Source organism: Lepus europaeus, chromosome 16, assembly GCF_033115175.1.
Source record: "Lepus europaeus isolate LE1 chromosome 16, mLepTim1.pri, whole genome shotgun sequence".
Lineage (NCBI taxonomy): Eukaryota > Metazoa > Chordata > Mammalia > Lagomorpha > Leporidae > Lepus > Lepus europaeus.
In genome coordinates, this window is record NC_084842.1 from 27701266 (window position 1) to 27727390 (window position 26125).

At 45.1% G+C, this 26125-nt stretch overlaps 1 protein-coding gene across 1 annotated transcript in view; it reads right to left on the reverse strand.

Moving 5' to 3' along the window:
* The window catches only part of WWC2 (WW and C2 domain containing 2), a 244760-nt gene that overhangs the window by 22362 nt on the left and 196273 nt on the right, over positions 1-26125 (reverse strand). The window contains exons 17-21 of the mRNA XM_062213362.1: positions 17837-17958; positions 15540-15738; positions 14245-14409; positions 11655-11747; positions 9309-9551 (exon numbers count right to left, since the gene is read on the reverse strand). Of these exons, the coding sequence (XP_062069346.1) occupies positions 9309-9551; positions 11655-11747; positions 14245-14409; positions 15540-15738; positions 17837-17958 (822 nt within the window). The remainder of the gene's footprint in view (positions 1-9308; positions 9552-11654; positions 11748-14244; positions 14410-15539; positions 15739-17836; positions 17959-26125) is intronic.

Consider the following 26125-nt stretch of genomic DNA (forward strand, 5'->3'; position numbering starts at 1 on the left):
ACATGGACCCCACATGGGGAACTCTTTCACTGAGTGTCACTAGGCTAGCTAGAATCTGTGAGCCCTGAGTTGTATATAAAAATAGGGTTTTAGAGGCCGGTGCCGTGGCTCACCTGGTTAATCCCCTGCTTGCAGTGCCAGTATCCCAAATGGGCGCCGGGTTCTGGTCCCGGCTGTTCCTCTTCCAGGCCAGCTCTCTGCTGTGGCCTGGGAAAGCAGTGGAGGATGGCCCAAGTGCTTGGGTGCCTGCACCCGCTTGGGAGACCAGAAAAAAGCACCTGGCTCCTGGCTTTGGATCAGCACAGCGCTGGCCGTAATGGCCATTTGGGGGGTGAACCAACAGAAGGAAGACCTTTCTTTCTCCCTCACTGTCTATCTGTCAAATAAATAAATAAATATAAATAAATAAATAAATAAATAGGGTTTTGTATCTGAACTGCAACTCCTCTGATAAGAGTCTACCCTGAGGCCAGCGCCACGGCTCAATAGGCTAATCTTCCGCCTGCAGCGCCAGCACACCAGTTCTAGACCTGGTTGGGGCGCCGGATTCTGTCCCGGTTGCCCCTCTTTCAGGCCAGCTCTCTGCTGTGGCCTGGGAGTGCGGTGGAGGATGGCCCAGGTCCTTGGGCCCTGCACCCACATGGGAGACCAGAAGCACCTGGCTCCTGGCTTGAGATCAGCGCGGCGCACTGGCCGCGGCACGCTGGCCGCGGTGGCCATTGGAGGGTGAACCAAAGGCAAAGGAAGACCTTTCTCTCTGTCTCTCTCACTGTCCACTCTGCCTGTCCAAAAAGAAAGAAAAAGTCTACCCTGAGCTAGTAACGGCATCCCTTATGAAGTTCATGGCAATGGAGAAAGCTGCATACAAACAGTGAAGACCACGTTCTCAGCTTCCAGTGGCCCTTAGTTGTTCAGATCGCCTTTAGGTTAAGCCGGAATTTCCACGAGGAGAAGACACATTCTCCTTCTGATCCAGACACCTCTACCACACCAGTTCACACCCCTCAACCTTTCCATTGCTCTCACGGCCATCAGCCCTCTGTGGGGTCCAGGGGTCCTCATGAAGGTGCTACCAGTACCTTCCCTCCTGTCCTTTCTCTGGCACCTGCCATGGCAGCACACTTGGTGGCCATCTCCATCCTTGCTTCTCTGCTCCCTTGGGCTCCAACTCCCTTAGTGAAAGAAGAGAACAAAGCCATTCATCCTTCTCTTCTTCCCCCTCATTATTGGAGTGCAAACTGATTTTGGAACCAACAAAGTGCAGATTCATCAGATAATACAGATCAGAAATCCTCTCTTAAGATGGACCTAAATTCTAAGCAAAATTCAATGCAACCTATGGTTGATTAGTCATCATGAGAAGCTTACTGTGAGGCTAGAACTGTGTATAGATATCATTTAGTGACCTGACAATTACTAATTCATGCAAAACCAAGGCACTGTTTCACCAAAGAGAATTCTACAGTGTCGTTCTCTTAGACATTTTCAAAGCTGGAGCCAGGCCTCTTTCTAGTTTTCACTGGACCAGAGAAAGAAGATCGTGGTCTTTAAATGTGTGTTCTTGATTCAAACTGGAAAGGCACATACTATATAGAGGACTCCCAGGCAGTTCTGAGTTCAAGGGACCAGTTCCTGCCTTACTGGTGAGCACTACCATGGAGTTGGGAGAAAGCCAGCTCTATGAGCAAGAGGCATCCACTGTGGCATTAACACTCCACTGTCAAGGCCAACCACAGCTGGCTTTGTACGAAGTGTGTTGGGTCGGGCTGAGACCTTAAGGCATCAAAAAGCCTTATATAGAGCTCTAGCAGCAACTTTATGGAGACGCTGGTTCTGAGGCAGGCACAGGAAATGAGTGTCAGGCATTTTAGCCAGCACCAACTTTTTAGGGTGACTTGCAATGAAGACAACCTAACACTGATGATTACTTTGTGAAAGGGAAAGGCTCACCCATATCACACGGTGGTGGCAATGAATGAATGACAGATGACAGTTGTCAGAGATCACTCACTCTTAGTCTATTGGGAACATCTGCCTGACATCCCTCTGATTACTCCTACCAATAAGAGCAGCATGGCAGGCTGGCATGATAGGTATGCATGAACCAAACACACACCTGTGTCAAGGATCTTGCTCTCCCGGGAAGAGCAAACCGCATGCTTCTGCCTTACCACTGTCATGATTTTCCTAGATGGTGACTGTGAGCATCGTGCGAGATGCTGGTTCAGAAAAGCACACAGCCGGTGTTTCAGAATAGTCTGACAGAACTGAGCCAAGCACAAAGCCGTGTCTTATATAGCGTCCCTAGGAGACACTTGCTGATACTCCTGGAACTTGGTCCCAGAGACACCAAGTTATAAGCTGGACCAACGATGGCTACACTATGGTCATGCCTAACTCTAAGGGCAGGACACGGCTCCCCAAGTGCACAAGCTATCTTGGGACACTGATGGTGCTCCCCAGTTTCTTTTCACTCTGTGTGTTGTCTGTATCTACTCACTAGTACTAGTACTCACCAGTACTAGTAAGCAAGGTGAACTCCTTTGTTGAAGCTGTAGGCAGGGTGCAAGAAAACCTTCAAAAACGGTGAAACCATGGCTGGGAAACAAGCTAACGAGGCCCAGGAGAGTTTCTGCCAAGGTTGGATGGAACACGCACCGGTAGGCACCGTAAGACCAAAGAGGCAATATGGCGTCTGTAGTCCCCTGGAGAGCCGAGAGCCAGGATGAAGGCACCACAGGAGCTCAGAGGGAGGCTCTGCCTTGAGAGGTGGTTTGTTTTCACAGGGACTATTCCTGCTCAGGTTTCCCAGGAACCCCCTACCCAGGTGTGCATGGCTGGAAAGAAACAGAAATTCTTGACTGGCTCGTTACAGGGCATATCATTAAAGTGAACGTGTGGGCACCAAACACCAGCTATTCCTGGAGTGCAGGTTTCCAGGGACTCTGAGCGACATGTCTAAGCCTGCCCTAACATTCCTTTGGGTTGCTGGTATGTTCCTATTTCTGCTGAGGGCAAATGAGGGCTTTGCTCAGTAAAAAGGGAGAACAAGAGTTACCCAAACAGCACCCAAACTGAACCACCTAGTGGCACAAGCCAGAATCTCAGCAGAATCCCACAAAGGAGAACAATATATTAATCATACTTTTATTGCTGAAGAAATGCCTTGGTCTTGTTTTTCAGTCGATATTCAACATAGTGTTTCTGTCTGCCGAGGTCTTCCCTCTCTACTTTGTCAAACTGTCAAGCTCTGGGGACTTGAAAGGAGCCTCCCACTCCCACCATTGTCACACACGTCACATCACTCCCATGCTCCCCTCCCTCTGCTACCTGCAGTGGCCCCTGTCACTCAGGCATTCCAGGGTCTCAATAATTTGACCCCAATGGATCTTGTCCACAGTTGGGTGAGATGCAGAATAGGAGTAAGAGAGATGAAAATCAAAACATGGAGAGACCCATCCTGTATTTCTTTATATGTGTTTTGAACTTTTACTTCTGAATTGGAGTTATCTGGAGCTGATTTCTGTGTATTATATTCTATACTTACTCCAATGCCATAAGGATCTTTTTTTCCAACTTTATTTATTCAACAATCCCTCCTTTTACGCATGGTCTGACAGAGCACTTCTATCACACAGCAATGCTCTACACACATCTGTTTCTGGGTCATCACTCAGGATCAGTCTCCACTCTCCCAGCAGTTCCACGCTAATTACTTCACAGTTTAGCAAATCGTGACTTTCTTTTTTTTTTTTTTTTTGGGGGGGGGGTCATTGTTTAGTTTTTACCTTTTTTTAAAACTAATTTTATTATTTTATTTATATAAAGGGTACAGATTTCAAGTATGTAGTACATACAGTTTTAAGGGCATAACTTCCCGCCCTACCCTCCTTCCTACTCCTCCTTCCTTTCTTTTAATTTGACAATAAATCTTGATTTCTTATATGGCAAGAACTTGTCCTTGCTTTCCTTCTCCAGAAGCACCTTGGCTATTCTTTGTCCTTTATTCTCCTACCAATTGTTTCAATATCCATGAAGAATCATGAAAGTATGTTGCTTGGAATTACACTGACTCTTGGGTACATTTTAGGAAGAAAGGACCATCTCCATAATGCTAATTCGTCCTCTGTATCAGGGGTTAGCAAAGTATGGCCTCCCAGCTGTTTTTCAGCACAGAGTTTAATTAGAACACATCCACAGCCACTTGTTTGCATCTCTATGCTTCCTTGGTGATCTGCTGGCCAACTGCTGAGACCACAAGGCTCAAACAGGGGAAGTCTGCTGACCCCTACTCTTTGTAAATGTGGTCTATTTCTCCATAAATACTACCAGTTTTATGTTTCCCATTCATAAAGTTTTATAATTTTCTCTGGTCTGTACTGTATTTTTTTAAAAGATTTATTTAATTATTTGAAAGTCAGAGAAAGAGAGGCAGAGAGAGAGACAGAGAGAGAGTGAGTCTTCCATCTGGTGATTCACTCCCCAACTAACTGCAACAGCCAGATCCAGGCACTTCCTCTGAGTTTCCCACGCGGTGCAGGGGCCCAAGGACTTGGGCCATCTTCTACTGCTTTCCCAGGCCACAGCAGAGAGCTGGATCGGAAGTGGAGCAGCCGGGACATGAACCAGCACCGTGTGTTGCAGGCAGTGGCTTTACCTGCTAGGCCACACCACCAGCCCCGCTTAAGTATATTAACAGATTTTTCTTTTCAGATTTTCTTCATATTAAAAATCTTGGATAATTCAACATGGTCAATTTAAAAAATATACTGTTAGATTCTGTTTACTAACATTTTAATTAGGATTCTTGTATCTATATTCATGAATGACACTGGATTCTGATTTTCCTTTTTGATAACATCTCTGTCCAGTTTTAGTCTCAGGAGTTCACGAGTTCACGAGTTCTGTTTTTTTAGTGTCTGAAAAATTTGTCTGTAAAATATCTAGACCTTACTCCCATTTCTTTCAATCTTTTCTCCCTCCTTTTCTTTTCTTTTTTTTTTTTTTAAGATTTATTTTATTTATTTGGCAGAGTTACAGAGGGAGGTAAAGACAGAGAGAGAGGTCTTCCATCCACTGGTTTACTCCCCAGATGGCCGCAACAGCTGGAGCTGCACTGATCTGAAGCCCTGAGCCAGGAGCTCCTTCTGGGTCTCCCACGTGGGTGCAGGGGCCCAAGGACTTGGGCCATCTTCCACTGTTATCCCAGGCCATAGCAGAGAGCTGGCTCAGAAGAGGAGCAGCTGGCCGGCGCCGTGGCTCAATGGGCTAATCCTCTGCCTGTGGTGCCGGCACACCAGGTTCTAGTCCCGGTCGGGGTGCCGGATTCTATCCCGGTTGCCCCTCTTCCAGGCCAGCTCTCTGCTATGGCCCGGAGTGCAGTGGAGGATGGCCCAGGTCCTTGGGCCCTGCACCCGCATGGGAGACCAGGAGAAGTACCTGGCTCCTGGCTTCGGATCAACGCGATGCACCGGCTGCGGTGGCCATTGGAGGGTGAACCAATGGCAAAGGAAGACTTTTCTCTCTGTCTCTCTCTCTCACTGTCTACTCTGCCTGTCAAGAAAAAAAAAAAAAAAGAAGAAGAAGAGGAGCAGCTAGGACTAGAACTGACGCCATGTAGGATGCCAGCACTTCAGGCCAGGGCTTTAACCCACTGTGCCACAGCACTGGCCCTTCTCCCTCTGTTTCTTTTATCTGTTCTAGTATGTTATATTTCCCTAGATATTTGTTCAAATTGTGGGCATATATTTTTGAAGATATTCAATTATTTTTTAAATTTCTGACTCTTTTATTATACTTTAAAAAAAGGATTTATTTATTTATTTGAAAGGCAGAGGCAGGAGGAGAGAGAGAGAGAGAGGGAAAGAGGGAGGGAGGGAGGAAGGGAAGGAGGGAAGGAGGGAGGAAGGGAGGGAGGGTTTCCCACCCGCTGGTTCACACCCCAGATGGTCGCAATGGCCAGGGATGAGCCAATCCAAAGCCAGAAGCCAGGAGCCAGGAGCCTCCTTCGGGTTTCCCATGCAGGTGTAGGGGCCCAAGTCCTTGGGCCATTTTTCACTGCTTTGTCAGGCCATAGCAGAGAGCTGGATTAGAAGTAGAGCAGCCAGGACTCAAACTGGTGCCCATATGGGATGCCGGCACTACAGGTGGTGACTTTACCTGCTACACCACAGCAATGGCCCCTCATTATACTCTTGAATTATATCTTTAGCAGTCTTACCAGAGATTTGTCATTTTTTTAACAAGTTTTTTTCAAAGAACTTTTTGCTTTATCGAGCTTTTTTCTACATCATGGAGATTATATAACAATCAAACCAAAGTGCAATAAGCAATTTCTGGATGAATCTTATTAGCATTATGACATGGTATTAAGTAAAAAAAAAAACCTGAAGATTTTATAATGATTGGTATTGAGAGATCTAAATTTCACATCATGACTAGAAACAAGCAACAAAAAGCCCAAAGATGCAAAGTTCTGTTGATATCTGCAGTTCTAAGACACCAATTCAGCTTTGAAAGCCTTTGGCTCATAAAGATCAAAGCCTACGATGCTTCTGCACGCATTAAAGTTGGGTGCAGTCATCCGTGACTTTGAAGTTATTGATAATGTTGAAATAAAGGCCCCAAGACGGTGAAAATAATTCCTATTACTGAGGTTATACTTCAGCTACTAACACAACCTTCCATCTTATAGAGAGCCTACTGCGGCCGCCGGCCACCTATGAGCATTGTCCAGAGGCCCTCTGTGCCCTCACAGTGCAGTGGTCTCCATCTGCTGAGTCTCTCCTCCCCTGAGGCACGAAGTTCTTCACCTCCTGCTCTCACAGCCAGTGTGAGCACTGACTTCTCCGTGGGCCCTTCCCTGACTTCCCCAGTGAGCCATCTGTCTTGAGGAGCTGATGTGTCGGACTCATCACCTCCACCACAGCAGCGCCCAGATACCCTGCTGCTCCCCAGAAGTCAACATAAGACCTACAACCCGACTCCCCACGGCCATTCACTGAGGCCCTAGCAGGTGGGGCAGAGCACAGGCAATGCAGATGGGTCTTATGACTGCTTAACAATTGATTTGAAAGGCAGACACATGGAAGTAAGGAGGTAGTTTGCGGAGAGGGAAAGAGAGAGACTTCCTACCTGCTGGTTTACTTCCCAAATAACCTGCGGCAGCCATGGCAATGTGTGTCTCCCGCATGGGTGGCAGGGAGCCAACTACTGGAGCTATCACTGCTGCCTCCCAGGGTGCAGATTATCAAGGAGGCTGGAATTGGGAGCAGAGCTGGGACTCAGACCCAGGCACTCTGATACAGGATGCTGGTGTCCCAAGTGCTGTTTCAACCACTAAGCCAAAAACCCATTCCCAGATTCATTTTGTTACTTGAAGTTTCTTTAGAAATTACTGGTATCAGTTTGATTCCTAAAACTCATTTAAGTTTCCAAGTTCCCTCTAGGACTGGTAGTGCTAGTCTGAGAAATGATCTAAACTTCTCCTATAGCACCATGCACTACACAACTAAAAAAATTACTCTGGGGAAAAAAGTTCATTCTCTTTTAGTGTAAGGAAGTGTCCATTCCAATTCTCATCCAAAGGGGTGAAGCAAAATAATGGGGACTGGGGTTGGCCTACTGGTTTAGATACCAGTTAAGATGCCTCTCATATTGGAGTGCCTGGATTTGAGTTGCAGCTGCACTCCGGATTCCTGCTAATATAACCCTGGAAGACAGCAAGTGATGGCTCAAATGGTTAGATCGCTGTCACCCAGCAGGAGACATGGATTGAGTTCCTGGTTCCTGGCTCCAGCCCAGCCCAGTTCTGGCTATTACAGGCATTTGGGAAGTAAACCAGCAGATGGCAGCTCTCCCTCTGTCTGCCTCTCTAAGCAAGTAAAAATTTACAGAAGAAGAAAAAAAAAAGATACAATAATACTTTTAATATTTCAGCAATTAGGAAGATTCTATTCGTATACTACATATGAATGTGAACAAATACTTGTTTATCAGAATATAAGCTCTAATCTTGAGACAGTAAATTAATTTCATGTGTATGCAGATTTTTTGAAAATTTTAATAATATTTAGGAGGCAAAGTCCCTTAAACTATTTTTAAATCAGTGGTTTTACCTTATTCTGTATAGCTGTTAAGGTGAAAGGCAAGAGAGATTGCCAATAAGTGAAGTGAAATCTTTCTTTGTTTAAAGATTTATTTGTTTATTTGAAAGGCATTGTTAGAGAAAGACAGAGAAAGAGATCTTCCATCTGCTGGTTCACTCCCCCAAAGCCACAACATCCAGAGCTGGGCTTATCTGAAGCCAATAGCCAGGAGCTTCTTTCAGATCTCCCATAAGGATAACAGCGGCCCAGGCACTTGGGCCATCCTCTGCTGCTTTCCCAGGACACCAGCAGGAAGCTGGCTTGGAAGTGGAGCATCTGGGGCTCCAACTGGCACCCATATGGGATACCGGTGCTGTAGGCAGTAGCCTTACCCACTATGCCATTAGTGTTGGCCCCAGAAAGCTTTCTTAAAGGTAAGAAAAAGTGAAAATTTCTGAGCATGAAAGTTAGCAATGGTGGCCAGTGTTGTGGCACAGCTTGTGACACCGGCATTCTGTACTGGAGTGCTAGTTTGAGTCCTAGCTATTGCGCTTCCAGTCTAGTTTTCTGCTGATGTGCCCAGGAAGGCACTGAGAGATGGTCCAAGTACTTGAGCCCCTGCCATATGTGTGGGAGACCAGGGTGGAGTCCTGGCTTCTGGCTTCTGCCTGACTCAGTCCTCGCTGCTGTGGTCACCTGGGGAATAAACCAGTAGATGGAAGCTTTCTCAACTTCTATCTCTGTCTCTCCACCTCTCTGTCACTTTGGCCTTTAAATAAATAAATAAACAAATAAACCTTCAAAAAATAGCAAAGTATTTACAACTGATGTGGCTAATGAATTTTAAACAGCTATTCGTAGAAAATTCATACAAAATGTATAATGTACATTAGAAGTTAACACTACACTTATTCGCCAAATCTCACAGCAAGACAGAAAAAAAAAAAGAGAGATGGAAATCAGCACAATCACTTTCCCTGCACCCTGCTCTCTACCAAGTGGCTGCCAAAGGGTGGTTGAGAGGGGACCCTCGCTGGGCGGCAGTGCCGGCAACATTCTGGGTTTTAGAAAGCCCATGACCGCGCACGAGGATGTGCCGCGAACTCTAGCGAAGGTCTGCAGTCTCTGGAGCCGGCCCCCACTGGGTACCTTCCTCCTGGCAGGTTTAAAGAGGTGAAGTCAGCGTAAGCCGCACAGCCGCGAGACACCCGAGACCTGTACCTGCTTCTCAGCCTGCTTCAGGAGCTTCTGGAACCGCTCGTCCTCCAGCACGGCCGGCGGCAGGTCTGTCTCTCCCTGAGCTTTCAGTTCTTCCAGCTTCTGCCGCAGGCCCCGGAGGGCCTGCAGCTCGTCATTGAGGCGACTCTGGCGGGTCAGAGATGCCTGCAGATCCAGTTCTAGGTCTAGGGATGTGCGCACGGGGCACTCTTGCGCCGCTCTTCGAAGGGCAGTCTGGCACACCGTCTGCAGTGGGAGCACACAAGACAACGGCACGGGCAGTCACCACTCTGCTGTTCCACCTCCCTGCAGCACGGCAGGATGGCACTCCCTCATTCCCTGGATGCACGGGCAGAACTGGCCAAGGGACTAGCTCGGGCCAGTGAAAGGCTGAGTGGGAGGGATGGGTACTTCTCGAAGCCTGTCAAAGCCAACTCGAGAAGTGCACACTTCTGCCCCCTGCAAGCTTGCAAGCCGGACAACAGAGAACCCTGGGTGGAGGCTCCCTCCACTCGGGCCTCCAGGGAGAACGAGGGGCAGAGCCTGCTGGCAGCCAAGCAGGAAATGCACCTGCACCTTTTGAGGCCTCAGAGATTTCTAAAATTGTCCCTGCGGTGTAGCCCAGGGTAGTCTGACTGATGTACTGAATGAAAACTGTGCTTCGGGAAACACAAGCACGTGATGAGAAATTTCTATCTTCTCTTCCACTTCAGGAATGTAACTGCACCCACGGCCCACACCTCTGTCTTGGCCCCACACAGCTGCCCAGCATGGGTCCCATTTCCAACCCCCTCCTGGCTTCCCACTGTGTGCAATGCACTTTCACCCCTGAATCACCACTGTTTCCCCCCGGGCCAATCTTATCCACTCATCAAGCAAGAATTGCTGACTGTGTGTGAAGAGACGCCTTCTAGGGACTTGTAGGCAAGAGACTAGGAAGACAAGACATGCTCTCAGCCTCTTAGGGCTTTGAGTGGCAGGAAATGGAACTGGTACCATCAGGACCACAGGAAGTCAGGGCTGGGCTGCAACCACAGTATGAATGAGGCTGAGCAGGGCTTCACGGGCAGAATGGAACAAGGAGGGTATTTCTTGTGTAGACTGCTGGCCTTGGGGTTGGAAAGTAAGAGATTACCACAAGAAGTGCTACTGTTTGACAGAAGAGGGGAGGGAATCCAACCTGACAGGCCCTCTACTGGGAAGATCCGGAATGATGGCAGTGCTCATGACAGGTGGATATGAGAGGGCCCATCTGTCCTTATTTCACAGCCTGCACCCATGACAAACAGCTTCTCCTGTCCACCCATTCCTCCTTTTCCTTGCTCAATATATCTATGTATTACATGCTCACTAAAGATTTAGGGGCTGGGCTTCTAGAACGTTCTTATTACGAGGCTTCCTCTAGTCAACCTCTGCCCTCTCTAACAAATGACATCTATCACAGAGCAGGAATCAGCTGTGCGTTTGTTTTCTTTGACTGCATGACTCATTTTTCAGAATCAGAAATCTCTCCTAGTTGTCACACACATGGAGTTTTTCCAAGGGCTCCAAGGTGCCATGGTCTGATGATAAATGTTTAACAACTGGCTGTCTGTGGGAGAAGACGAGAGCACTGATTGGGGTGTGGAGGCCCAGGATCTCCCCCAAGGAGCCTCTTAGGCTCTGTCACCCAGATGAGCTCACTGCTGTCTGGCCCAGCCCACTCTTCACGGCCCACTCTCGAAGGCGCGGCCATGTTACTGATGGCGCTCAGCAAGCCGTCTTAAGCCAAAATGGAAATACTAAGCAAACTTGTTGTTAGCATCTCAGCTGTCAGGAACTTTTGAACGACTTGCCCAGGATGATCTTTTAATTTATTTAAAATTCTCTCAGATGTATCCTTAAAACTCACCCAGAGACCTCCGGCCTCCAGGAATATCTGCATAGACCTATCCCACCCACATTAACTCTAACTTCCTTAATATAACCGTTGGAGCAAGTTATAAAACTATAGTTACTCCGTTACCAGGATGTTCTTCAGGAAAGGTACCAGGTTGTAGACTCTTGCCGTGCCTCAAGAGCCAGGTACACCGTGGAGACAAAGCAGCCGTCGTGTGCTCAGCCGGGGCTCACAAGCTCCGCTCCGCAGATCCTGCAGACTACACTTCACCTGAACCAGTGCAGGTTCCACACCAGTGCTGAACACAGGCCCTCAAGCGCATCCTCTGTCTCCGTAATTGACTCAACATCTACGTCTCTAATCACAGCGGCTTCATTCAACAGCCCAGGAACGTGGAGACCCGGCACTGAGCGGTTCTGGAATCTGCGCTCTGCCGGGCATGATTTTAGGAGAGTAGGATGTGTACGTACCCTTTTGACCCTCAAACTGCGCCGTTCAGTGGAGTTCCTCACAAAGAGGGATTTTTTAGCCAGCGTTGAACTGTCACTGTCACTTCGATTTAACTGGCAACAAAAGATAAAAAAAAAAAAAAAAATCACTGTGTAACAGATAGTGCCATTTGATGTTACAGAATTGAGAAGCTCATCAAATATAGCAGGTAGTGGTAATATGAATTTTTTTAAGGAAATCCTTCCCAAACAAGTTTCTCCCTGTTCTATGGTTTTTGAAAATAACTTAATTTGTGACATAGTGAATAAAGCATGCCCTGCAGTGCCACCATCCTATGTGGGTACTGGTTCGAGTCCTGGCTGCTCCACTTCCGATCCCGCTTTCTGCTATGGCCTGGGAAAAGCAGTGGAAGATGGCCCAAGTGCTTGGACCCCTGCACCCATGTGGGAGACCTGGGTGAAGCTCTTGGCTTCTGGCTTTGGCCTGGCCTGGCCTGGCCCTGGCCATTGTGGCCATCTGGGGAGTCGACTGGCAGATGAAAGATTCTGTCTGTCTCTCCCTTTCTCTCTGTAACACTGACTTCCAAATAAATAAATCAACCTTTTAAAAAATTTAATTTTGGTAACCAATTTAAATGACTTACTTTTGGTTGCAGTTAATAAAAGTGATATGTTAAGGAAATTATGCATGTTTTGTATTTTTAGTTAAAATGTTATATTCAATTTTATAGTTTTAAAAAATTACTTATTTGAGAGGCAGAGAGAGAAAGAGAGAGAGGGAGAGAGAGAAATTAAATGTTCCCATTTGCTGGTTTACTCCCCAAACGCTGGCAATTGCTGGGGCTGGGCTGAAGCCAACGCTGAAGCCAGAAGCTGGGAACTCCAATCCAGGGCTAAGCTGTGGGTAAGGGATTCCAGTGGCTCGAGCCATCACCATTGCCTCCCAGACTCTGCATCAGCAGGCAGCTGGAACCAGGCGCTGGAGGCAGGCTCTCAGCATGGGACTCAGGCATCGTAACTGCCAGGCCAAATGCTCATTCCTCAATACTCATTTTTTTAAAAAAAAGGTTTATGTAAAGTACAGAGCTCAAGGTCAGAGTTAGGGCACAGGCTGTGACATCAAGAATTCTCTTACAACAGACGAATCACATTCCCTTCCTCACCTGCTGCAGGTCTTTGCCGAAACGTCATCTTACCAATAAATGCCACTGTACTCCTCACTCTCAGCCCCCTTAATTTGCTCTACGGTTCTCCACAGCACTGATGCCCACCAAGGTACTTCACAGCTTATTCACAGTAATCCCTGTTCATCATCTGCAGAGATCGCCAAGAACGAAAGCTCTGCAAGGGCGGGGCTCTGGGTCTCTGTGCTTCTTGATGAATCTAGAAAGTGCTGCAGAGCAGGAAACTAATACAACATTGGTTAACTTCTAATTTTAATAGCCTTTCTGATCAATTTATAATATTATATCTGAGGCCAGCATTGTGGCACAGTGAGTAAAGCTGCTGCCTGCGATGCCAGCATCCCACATGGGTTCCTGTTCGGGCTGCTCCAATTCCAATCCAGCTCTCTGCTGGTGCACCTGGGAAAGCAACAGAACATGGCCCAGGTCCCTGAGCTCCTGCACCCACATGGGGGACTGGGAGGAAGCTCCTGACTCCTGACTTCAGCCTGGCCCAGCCCTGGCCATTGTGGCCATTTGGGGAGTTAACCAGTGGATGGAAGACCTGTCTCTGTTTCTCCCTCTCTCTGTAACTCTGTGTTTCAAATAAATAAACCTTTAAAGAAATATTGAATCTGTCTTTTGTAAATCACAAATAATTCTGAAGGTAAAATTTGGCAAACTGACATAAATCCCAGAATTTTTGTCACAGAACTATGGATCTGATTTTATATCTATGGACATTATTAAGAGATGACTTTTGGGGTCTGGCACTGTGCTGTAATAGGTTAAGCCTCTGTCTGTGGTGTCGGCATCCCATATGGGTGCCAGTTCGTGTCTAGGCTACTCCATTTCCAATCCAGCTCTCTGCTAATATGCCTGAGAAAGCAACTGAGGCAGCCAAAGTCTTTGGGCCAATGCACCCATGTGAAAGACCCAGAAGAAGCTCCTGGTTCCTGCTTTGGATCTGCCCAGCTCTGGCTATTGTGGACACTTGGGGACTGAAACAAAAGATGGAAGATCTCTGTCTCTCTCTCTCTCTCACTTTGCCTCTCAGATAAATAAATAAGTCTTAAAAAAGAAAAAAAAAAAGATGACTTTTGCTCTAAAACCCATCTCCTGGTTTTCAGCTCTGAAAGACTAACATGATTTGAGGCATGCATGATACACAGCAGATATGTACAAAACACCTATCTCAAAGTCACTTTATGTTTCTAAAGACTTAAGTCCAAATACATCTGGTAGCAAGACCCTTAAACGCCACTCACTTGCTAGATAAGTCATGTTAGAACTAACAAGACTAGCTGTGGCGCCAGCACAAGCTAAACACAATCGCAGCCACGGGACGATGCCCACTGTGGAGCGTTTCTAGCCAAGCGTGTTTTCAGCGACCACGCAGATTCTCCCGCAGCGTCTGTGGCAGAGGGGAAGACGCCCCCGCGGCTTACCCTGCACACGTACTGGCTCCGCTGGCCCGGCGAGAAGGTCTGTGAGCGCACGATCATGCCGCTCCGTGCCAGCGGCGGCCGGCCCGGGCTCAGGCCACTTCGCTCTTTGGGCCGAACCGCCACGCCCCCGCTAACTGCTTCATCTGTGTTCGTCTCCTTATCAACCTGCAAGAGAAGTCGGCAGGTCTTCTAAGTAAGAAAAGCCACAGGGACTCCTCTGGCTGGGTGGCTGCTCCGGAGAGCAGGGCTCGCGTGCAACTTGGGAAGGGCAACTGGGAAGGAAGGTTTTCTACCGAGAGCTCTTGGCAGGCTGCCCAACGAGGTTGCCCACGACAGCAGCAACGTCTCTAACAGGCCAGGCTTCGACATGAAGGCTGGGACTGAAGAGGCTCCATAACTAATCCTATCTGGGAATGTGTCATCGTTAAACACTATTCAGCTTTCTAATGAGATTTTTTTTCCAGAATAAATGATAAAAGACAGGACAAACTACACAAGGGTAAATTTAACTAGAACACGCAGTCAAACATATATGAATGGAAGAAGTGTTGTGCAGCTGAATTTGGATTTTTCACTGGATCTTTGGGAACGTAACAAAAATAAAATTTAAATAAAAATGGAAGTTTCTCAAAATACAAATGAGGGAGGCAAAGGCATATGTTTACTGCTAGTTTTGCGTGGATTCCGAAACTCTCCTAATGAGAGTGGAAGGACATGCTTGGACAGGGTGTATTATTTTCTCACAAATAAACAGGCATTTTCTAACTTTTATTACCACCATTCCAAGAGTGCCGGGATCCTCAAAGTGTAAAAACGGTTTTCCCCGCTAGGGGGCCAGTGAAGCTACCTACTCACTAGCTTGGCTGGGGCCTCTGCCAGAACGGAGTCAACTGCCACTTTCCACAAACTCCAGTCAGGACAGCATCTGACCAAGATCAACTAAATATCTACCTGTGTCTGCAATCAAAATAAACTGACATCCTATCTGAAACTTGATCAGTTCAGTCACCCTTCTAGCCAAGAAATTCAGAGAATACTTTAAAATCAGTATTCACAAAATACAGAGAGCAAAAGGAGCTAGCACTGTTTCTTTTTTTAGATCAAATATTCGTGGAAAAATCAGTATTTTGGCACATTAAAAAAAGTCAAAGCATCTACAATGCTTTTCAGAGCCTATTTCCACCATCGTCTTTCACTAGCAGCTCCTGGTACAAAATCCTGCCGTGGAGTTGCACCTGAGGAGATACAGGAGCATCTAAGGAGTCTAGCTGGTGCCTGTGAGGCTGAGCACCCACCAGCGTGGGCGTCCCCATCGGTGGCTGACTCCCAGGGTCTTTGGCACACTCGCTTCCTCTCCTACTGCCGCCTTCACTCATCTCAGGAACGTGAGCTCGTGAGCTGGAGTCTGGGGTGCAGCTACTGCCCTCCAGCAACTTAACTTCAGCCTCATCTTCGGCCACAATGTCGGCGGCGGCCACTCTCAGCAGCGTTAGCCTAGGATGAGACAAACAAAACACACTGTAAGTGGAGCGCCCGTGCTCACCGAGGAGTGGGACCTGCGCACGCTCACCCACTTTCTGGGAAATAGCGTGAGCCATTTTTTTGGCTGGACTGTTTAATTACGTATCTCAAAAAAATAAAATTTTCACTTTACTCTCTAGCAATCAGTGGTAAAACCACCATAGCATGGTATACAAGTTAAACTTGGGAAACAGGACCTAATTCCCAGATATTAAAATGCAAATATGCTAAAATTCACACACAAAATTTAATCCCAGCAGTAAAATATATTGACACTCACTGCACAACAGTGCATTACTAGTTGCTAGTTAACCATGAAAGCAGTCAGACAACAGAACGGAGTTCCAAGCAGGTCAGAGTGAGTGAAGACAGAAGGATTAAAATGTCTGTTCCTGACCGTGTCCGCAGACTAGCATGGCGTACGGGGCGTCTGACCACTACGCTGACGCCTGACGGCCACACCACCTCACGGTTAACCTGACCGTGGCACCGGCTGGGCGGCGTCACAGCCACACCGGAGCACAAGCGCAGTCCCACAGATTCACCAGGCAGGAGCTCCAGCTTGCTTCCAGCTTCCCAAGCTTTGCTGAGCTTCACGTTCTTAGAAGAACATTCTAGGCCGGCGCTGTGGCTTAACAGGCTAATTCTCCGCCTTGCGGCGCCGGCACACCGGGTTCTAGTCCCGGTTGGGGCACAGGATTCTATCCCAGTTGCCCCTCTTCCAGGCCAGCTCTCTGCTGTGGCCCGGGAAGGCAGTGGAGGATGGCCCAAGTCCTTGGGCCCTGTACCCGCATGGGAGACCAGGAGAAGCACCTGGCTCCTGGCTTCGGATCAGCGAGATGCACCGGCCGCAGTGGCCATTGGAGGGTGAACCAACGGCAAAAAGGAAGACCTTTCTCTCTGTCTCTTTCTCTCACTGTCCACTCTGCCTGTCCAAAAAAAAAAAAAGAACATTCTGCCAGCTGACACTTAAGTGTCGAAATCTAACGGCAACTGGCGGCACAATGACAAAATGGCGGATTGATTTTTAAATTTCTGGCCATGAAATGAAAACCAGGGGGAACCAACGACCACTACTCTGAGTTATAAGTTCTTTTATTTACGTATGTGTGCAACAAACCGTATTTTACACACCTGAGGAAAATGCAACACTTCCAGATGCTATAATGAACTCATAATCATGCTACCTGTTCCCCAGGGCTCTGCCTTCTATTCACTAAAAGGACTTCTGGTAAGCACAAGGTCTCACTGCACCTTTCTACATCACTCCAGCAGGTCTTCCTTTGAATATCCATGAGTATTGTCTATGATGTACCCTGTCACTCTGAGTTTTAAAACCATGTTATGTAGATACAGACACACAAAAGCATTCTATATATGTAGGCGCAAATGTGTGCTAACAGTAATTCAACCAAACATAATAGAAGAAATTAAATATATTAAAATATATATTATCTATTATATATAATATGTATTATATATTAAAAATATATATATTAAAAAATCAACCTAAGTGGTTTTACATTATATTTAAAAACACTGAGGTATTCACTAAATTTTTTTTAGAGAACAGACTGCAACCCAGGAATAACAGCTCTGGACAAATGCTGTAATAACCCACCCTCACCCCCTTTTTCTCTGAAAAGGACATAGTATGGATAAAGAGAAGAAAAGAAAAAAGTAAAACTGGTAACAATGAAAGACTGTTCAGAAGCTGCTTTCTAAATATCTCCTTTGTCTTGCCAAAGCCCAAATGTACTTCTAAAAGTTTAAAGAGTCAGTTTTTAATTCACCTATAACTCTATAGTAAAGCCACTATATCTTTCCAAATTAATAGCTTGGATTTAAAAAAAAAAAAAGCTCAGAAAACAGCATGAAAAATTGTGGCTAATGTGCTAAATTCGTCCCTTGTCATTACCTTCAACTGTCCAGTGACCAAGCACAGACTTTCCCTCAGCTACAGCTCACTACAGCTGCGTCGCTTCCAAAAAGGAGTCCCTAGAAACTTCTTATGAGAAACTAAACACATTCTCTTTAAGTTCCCTACAGCGGAAGTAAAGGATGGTTTTACCAGTCGCCATCTGGACCCCCCTGCTCTTCGTGCCCTGGTTCCTCCTCCTCTTCTTGTGCTAATTCTTGTTCTACAGCCAACAGCTCAGCTGATGTTCTTGCAAGCAAGGTTGACACTGCATCCTGGAGAATGAAAACATGGGGCAATTAACATCATATACCCCAGACAGGCTGTGAAGACTCTGAGAGCAGGACTTATACTTCCCGCTGTGAAAGAGAAAGCCTGGATGAGGCTCAACTCTCCTGCTGAGAAGAAACATGAAAGCTGAGTACAAGGAAGCAAAAACAAATAAAAACTCCCAATCGTTTTTAAAGCAGTGAAGAGCAACAAAAGCAAGCAGGACCTGAGGGCCAAGATCCCAGGGAGAAGAGGATCGCAAGGTGAAGCTACCATCACAGCTACTGGTGTTTGTCAATTCTCTAAGTGAGGCCTGTGGGCTGAGCGGACGGTGGCTGCCTAGAACTGGCCTTGGCAGTGTGAGCAGAAGACTAAAACTGAGCTCAGGACTCCAAAGGGAGTCAGCCCTTGCGGCCAGATAAAGTGAACTGTAAAGTTAGCCCAGGATTCCTGTCAAGGCAAACCAAGCAAAAAAAAAAACCAGCTGCTTAAAGTTCATGAAAATGTGTATTAGAAAAAAAAAACACAAAACCATGCATGGGCTTCAAAGGATTTTTGCACCAAAATAAACTTATCTTTTAATTCTATTTTTCAAAACTTTTTGAAGTTCCCTTCTTTCTATGAATATCCTCAGAAAAATAATTTCAAATTATGGACTTGGGAAAGCCTTCGCTTTGCAAAAGTATGATGTTGTCACAAAGATAGATAAATAAGCCAATGGAACGGAAAAGAAAATCTAGGAACAGACTCACTTTTTTTAAATTAAAGATTATTTATTTGAGAGGTACTGATAGAGACAGACAGGCAGAGAGAGAAAGGTCTTCCGTCTGCTGGTTCACTCCCCAAATGGCCACAATGGCTGGAGCAGGCTGATCTAAAGCCAGGAGCCGGAGCTGCTCTGGGTCTCCCACAAGCTCCTGGGCCATCTTCCACTGTTTTCCTAGGCCATAGCAGAGAGCTGAATCAGAAGAGGAGCAGCAGGGCCCTAAATCAGTGCCCACATGGGATGCTGGCACTGCAGGCAGAGGCTTAACCCACTATGCCACAGAACCAGCCTCTCACACACACTTTTATAAAGGTCACTTGAATAAAAAGTGACACTGCAGGGGCCGGTGCTGTAGTGCAGTGGGTTAACACCTTGGCCTGAAGCACCAGCATCCCATATGGGCACCAGTTCGAGACCTGGCTGCTCCACTTCCACCCAGCTCTCTGCTGTGGCCTGGGAAAGCAGTAGAAGATGGCCCAAGTCCTTGGGCCCTTGCACCAGCATGGGAGACCTGGAAGAGGCTCCTGGCTCAAGGCTTCAGATTGGCACTGCTCTGACCATTGTGGTGAATTGGGGAGTGAATCATTGCATGGAGGACCTCTCTCTCTCTCTGCCTTTCCTCTCTCTGTGTTAACTCTGACTTTCAAATAAATAAATAAATAAATCATTTTTTGTATATAAAAAGGTGATACTGCAATCCAGAGAAAGATGGTCTTTTCAACAAATGATGCTGAATTAATCAGCCATCATATATGGATAAAAAAGAATCTTGAAATCTAACTCATATTTTAGGAAAAACTAATACCAGATGGATTATAGCTCTAAATGTAAATGACAAAACAATATAAGCTCTTGGAGTGGGCGTTGCGGTGCAGCTTGTTAAGCTGCCACTTGCAACACTGCATCTCATATTGGAGTGCCAGTTTGAGTCCCAGCAACTCCATGTTTCACATCCTGCTTCCTTCTAATGTGCCTGTGAGGCAGTAGATGATCGCCCAAGTGCTTATGTTCCTGTCACCCAAATGGGAGACCTGGATGTAGTTCCTTTCTCCTGGCTTCAGCCTGGCCCTGCTCCAGTAGGCATTTGGGGAGTGAACAAGATATTGAAGATATTTCTCTCTGTGTGTGTGTATATGTGTGTGAGTGTGTGTGTGTGTGTGTCTTTCTCTCTCTCTGTTATTCTGCTCTCAAATAAATGTAAATCATTACAAAAGTAATAAAACTCTAAAATAGCAAGTGAAAAGTACTATGCATAAAGGGGGAAAATGATAAATAAGACCTAATTAAAGCTCAGTATTTCCATTCATTCAAAAGACAACATTAAGAAAACAAGGGAAGCCACAGAATGGGGAAATATATTTGCAATAAATATAACTGAAAACACTAATATCTGAGATTAACCCCATAAACCAATAAAATACACAATAAGAAAATGGATAAAATCTTGAATAAAGAGAAATCCAAGTTAAAAATATGAGATAATGCTATACCACCACCAAAATGACAAAAATCAAAGAAGATGGACAATATTTCTACCAAAAGATAGGTACAAGAATGCTAATAGCTGCACTATTTACGATACACACCTCTACCCCCATTAGTAGTAAGTCAAATTTCCATCAGTGTTAGAATGGATAAACTGTAATATAATTAAACAATACAGTACTAAGGAACAAGGAGCATGGACTACAATTACACAGACAATGTGGATGACTCACACACACAATGGTGAGTATGCCTGGCCAGATTGAGAGAACAGATAATGGTTCCGTTACTGCAGGGCCTTTGAGAAGTGCATGGACACTATACTATGAAAAAATCTGACAGGGGTGAGGCATCAAGGAGGATTCTGGGGTAATGGTGGTATTCAATCTTTCGTTTTTGAAAGCTTTTATTTAATGAATACAAATTTCATAGGTACAGCTTTAGGAATATAATGGTTCTTCCCCCCAATACCCGCCCTCCCATGCCTTCTCCCATCCCATCTCCTATTCCCTCTCCCATCCAATTCTACATTAAGATTCATTTTTAATTATCTTTATATACAGAAGACCAACTGTGCAACAGTTTGCACCCACATAGACACACAAAGTATCAAGTACTGTTCGAGGACTAGTTTTTTTTTTTTTTTTTTTTTTTAATTTATTTTTTTGACAGGCAGAGTGGATAGTGAGAGAGACAGACAGAGAGAAAGGTCTTCCTTTTTGCCGTTGGTTCACCCTCCAATGGCCACTGTGGCCAGCGCATCGTGCTGATCCGAAGCCAGGAGCCAGGTGCTTCTCCTGGTCTCCAATGCGGGTGCAGGGCCCAAGCACTTGGGCCATCCTCCACTGCCTTCCCAGGCCACAGCAGAGAGCTGGCCTGGAAGAGGGGCAACCGGGATAGAATCCGGTGCCCCAACCGGGACTAGAACCCGGTGTGCCGGCGCCGCAAGGCGGAGGATTAGCCTGTTAAGCCACGGCGCCAGCCTCGAGCACTAGTTTTACCGTTAATTTCCATAGTACAACTCATTAAGGACAGAGGTCCTGCAGGGGGAGTAAGTGCACAGTCACTCCTGTTGTTGATTTAACAATTGACACTCTTATTTATGATGTCAGTGATCACCTGGGGCGCTTGTCATGAGCTGCCTAGGCTATGGAAGCATTTTGATTCCACAAACTCCATCAGTATTTAGACAGGGACATAAGCAAGGTGGAGTTCTCTCCTGCCTGCAGAAAAAAGTACCTCCTTCTTTGATGGCCTCTTCCTTCCACTGGGGTCTCACTCACAAAGATTCTTCATGTAGACCACTTTTTGCCACAGTGTCTTGGCTTTCCACGCCTGAAATGCTCTCATGGGCTTTTCAGCCAGATCCAAATGCCTTAAGGGCTGACTCTGAGGTCAGACTACTGTTTAGGGCGTTTGTCATTCTATGAGTCTGCTGTGTGGCCTGCTTCCCATGTTGATCATTGTCTCCTTTTTAATTCTATCTATTGTTATTACCAGACACTTAGTTTTATTTTGTGATTGCTTTGACACTTAATCCTATCTATATGATCAGTTGAACACTTAAAATGTCACTTTAATATGTAAGATGACATTAGTACCACCCAGCTTAATGGGATTTGGCAAGTTTTTAGCTTCACCCTTAGGGGTAAGTCTGTGGGAATTGTATGCTAAACTGTACATTTCCTCCCTCTCTTATTTCCATTCTTAATTTTCAATTGGGATCTATTTTCAATTGGATTTAAACATCTATGAATAAGTCTGTGTTAAGTAAAGAGTTCAAGCCTTGGTATTAAGAAGGATTCTGGGTAATGGTAGTGTTCTACACCCTGACCTATGTAGAGGCTTTGTAGGAGAGTTTGCTTTGTGCAAATTCTGCAGACTGTTCAGGTAAGATTCACGCACTTATTTTGTCATAGATCTTTCCATCACCCTTCTCCAGGAAAGAATATCACAGAGTGAGACTAACATAGGATAAAAAGTATAACAAAATGTTCTTATCCAACAGCACTATAAATCAACTAGACCTAACATCTCTAGAACATTCTGCCTAATAACAGAATACATGACCTTCTTAGGTACACATGAAACATTCTCTGGGATATACAAAACCACAAAACTAACTTCAATAAATTTAAAGACTGAAGTTACACAAAGCATGCTCTTTGGCTACACTGGAATTAACTAAAAATCAACTAAACATGAAATGAGAAATTAACTAACATACAGAAATTAATACATTCCTAAATAATCTACCAAAGAAAAAATCACAAGGAAAATTACAAAATAGTTTGAGAGGAATGAGAATTGAAATACAGCATACCAAAACTTAGAGCTACTGCTAAAGCAGTGCTTAGAGGAAAAATTTTAAACACCTAGATTTAGAAAAAAAGGAGAGGTACCAAGATGGTGGAATAGGGAGGGAGCTCCCTGTTCTAGTCCAGGGGAAGATGGTGAAAAAACGTGCAGAGACTGAAGTCTCAGGGAAGTTTAGGGAGAAAATGACGGAGGAAACTGCATGCAAATTGGAGTGGGAGGACAGGTAGGGTAAGAAGAATCACTATCACTAAGTTCTTAAAGTTGTTTTTATGAAATGCATTAAGTTTTTATACCTTAAATAAAAGGTTTCTGGGGGGAAAAAGAATGCATCAAATTAGTAACCTAACTTTCCACCTTAAGAAAATGTAGAGGGCTGCTGGGCATTTGATCTCTGGTTAGGACACGCACATCCCATTTCAGGGTGCTTGTCTGGATACTTGACTCTGGCTCCTGACTTCAGCTTCCTGCTAATGCAGACTCTGGGGAGACAGCAGTGATAATAACCAAAGTAACTGAGTTCTTGCCACCTGCTTGGGAGACCTAGATTTGAAGATTTGCTGTTGCAGGCATCTTGTTTGAAGCAGAGGATGGGAGCTCTCTCTGTCTTTCAAATAAATGAAAAAGGAAAAAAAAAGGTAAAGAGCAAAATAAACTCAGAGCCATCAGAAGAATGGACACAGTAAAGACTAGAATTGAGGGGCCAGTGCTGTGGTATAGCAGGTTAAGTGCTGCCTGAAGCGCTGGTACCCCATATGACTGACGGTTTAAGTCCTGGCTGCTCTATTTCCAATCCAGCTATCTGCTAATATGCCTGGGAAAGCAGCGTAAGATGGCCCAAGTGTCTGGGCTCCTGCACCTATGTGGGAGACCTGGATGATACTTCTGGCTCCTGGCTTTGGTCTGACCCAGTCCTGGCCATTGCAGCCATTTGGAGAGTGAACCAGCAGATGGCAGACTTCTCTCTCTCTGCTTCTGCCTCTCCCTCTCTCGTGTAACTCGCCTTTTAAATAAATATATATATATATATTTTTAAAAAGTACTAGAATGGAATTCATGAAACAGCATACAGAAAACCATTAGGGAAACATATGTAACTAAAAATTGGCTCTTTCAAAAGGCCCTTTAACAAATCTTTAGCTGAACTGACCAAGAAAATTTGAAAGAAGGCTTCAATTAATATGATTCAGGGGATATTATTACTAACCCTACAGATATAAAATGGACTATGAAAATTATATAGCAACAAATTAGATAAGCAAGATGAAACAGATAAATTCATAAGAAGACAGAAGTTACTAACTAACTCAAGAAGAAAATTACAAATAGACTTAGGAAAAAAAAAAGAGTTGAATTTGTAAACGAAAACTTCAACCAGTAACAGATGGCGTCACTGGTAAATTTTACTAACTATTTAAAGTAAAACTAATATCATTTTTTCCCTCAAAGCCTTCCAAAAGTAAAAAGGAGGAAATGCCTCTTAACTCATTCCATGAGACCAAAATTATTCTGATACTAAAATCTGATAAAGAGGATCAGTGTTGTGGTGCAGTGGGTTAATGCACCACCTGCAACACTGGCATCCCATATGGGCACCAGTTCGAGTCCCAGCTGCTGCACTTCTGATCCAGCTCCCTGCTAATGTGCCTGAGAAAGCAGAGGAAGATGACCAAAGTGCTTGGGCCCCTGCACCCAAGTGCAAGACCCAGGTGAAGCTCCTGGTTCCCAGCTTCAGCCTGGCTCAGCCCCAGCTATTGCAGTAATTTGGGGAGTAAACCAGCAAATGAAAGATTCCCCCCCAACTCTGCCTTTCAAATAAATCTTTAAAAACCTGATAGATACATCACAAGAAATGAAAATTATGAATATAGACACAAAAATCCTAATCAGAATAGCCCAAATCTAATCCATTAATGTGAAAAGGCTCTACACCATGACCATGTGGGATTTAACCTTGGGAGGTAAAATTGGCTTAACACTTGAAAATCAATTAACAAGCCATAATAAGTGAATAAAAGGCAAAAGTCACATGATCATCTCAATAGTTGCAGAAAAAATAATTGGGCAGTGCTGTGGCACAGTGGGTTAAGTCTCCGCCTGTGGCGCCGGCTGCTCCTCTTCCAATCCAGCTTTCTATGGCCTGGGGAAACAGTGGAAGATGGCCCAAGGACTGCACCCACATGGCAGACCTGGAAGAAGCTCCTGGCTCCTGGCTTCAGACTGGTGCAGCTCCGGCCATTGCCGCCATTTGGGGAGTGAACCAGTAGATGGAAGACCTCTCTCTGTCTCTCCCTTTCACTGAATGTAACTCTACCTCTCAAATAGATAAATAAACCTTTAAAAAAATTGTCAGATCCAATAGCTATTGATGATTAAAAAAAAAAAAACACTCAAGAAACTGAGAAAGGAAGTTTTCTTCAACCTGATAAACATCATGTATGAAAAACTGACAGCAAGAGTCATACTCAATGATGAATGGTTCCCCTCTAAGATCAAAAACTAGATAAGGATGTCTGATCTCACACCTCTTCCAACATTGTACTGGAAGCCCTAACCAGGGCAAATAAGCAAGAAAAATAGACAAAAGGCATTCAACTAGGAAGGAACAAGATTATCTGCACAAAGATATGATCATACATACAGAACATCCTCAGGAATCCACTAAAAACTATTAGAATTAATACACAAGTTTATCAAGGTTGCAGGATACAAGAAAAATAAGCAAAAATCAATTAGGTAACAAATAATCAGAAAACGTGATGAAGAAAACAGTTCCATTCACAATAGTATCAAAAAGAATAAAATACTTAGGACTCTAAAGACTATAAGACGTTGTTGGAGGAAATTAAGGAACACTTAAATAAACAGAAATGCATCCAGAATCCATGGGACAAGCAGACTGAAAACTGTTAAGATGAAAATACCCCTGAACAGACCTGGAGTCAATGTTATTCCTTTCAAAATCCTTGCTGCCACTTTTTGCAGAAATTGATGAACTGATACTAATATTCATACGAAATATTAGGGACCCTGAACAGACAAAACAATCTTGAAAGTGACAAGTAAAATTAGAGGACCGTCACTTCCTTCATTTCAAAATGACAACAGAGCAAGAGTGATCGGCATGGTACAGTCACAGAGAGGATGAAACACAATTGAGGGTTCAGACATATGCACTCTCACACTCAGGGCTGACAGGATGCAAGATAATTCAAAGAGGGAAAGAACATTTGTTTCAAGAAGTGGTGCTGGGACAGCTGCACTCAAAGGAACGGAACTGGACGATTCCTCCCATCTCACATTAACAGCTTAAACGCACCAGGGATCTAAGCCTGAGACTCTTCCGAGGAGACACTGGGCGAATCTCCATGGCATTAGGTGAGGCGAGCGCTTAGACACAACATCCGCAGCTACGTAATGAAGAAAGAATGGATCCCCTAGACTTTGATCAAAGTTAAAAACTTTTGTGCTGTAAAAGTTCATAACTCAGTGATGAAAAGATACGTAACTCATTACATCAAGAAACACAATTTGCAGTTCTTCAAGCTATTAAGTAGAGTTATCACATGACCCAGTAATTCCACTCCTAGGTATACCAGTGTACC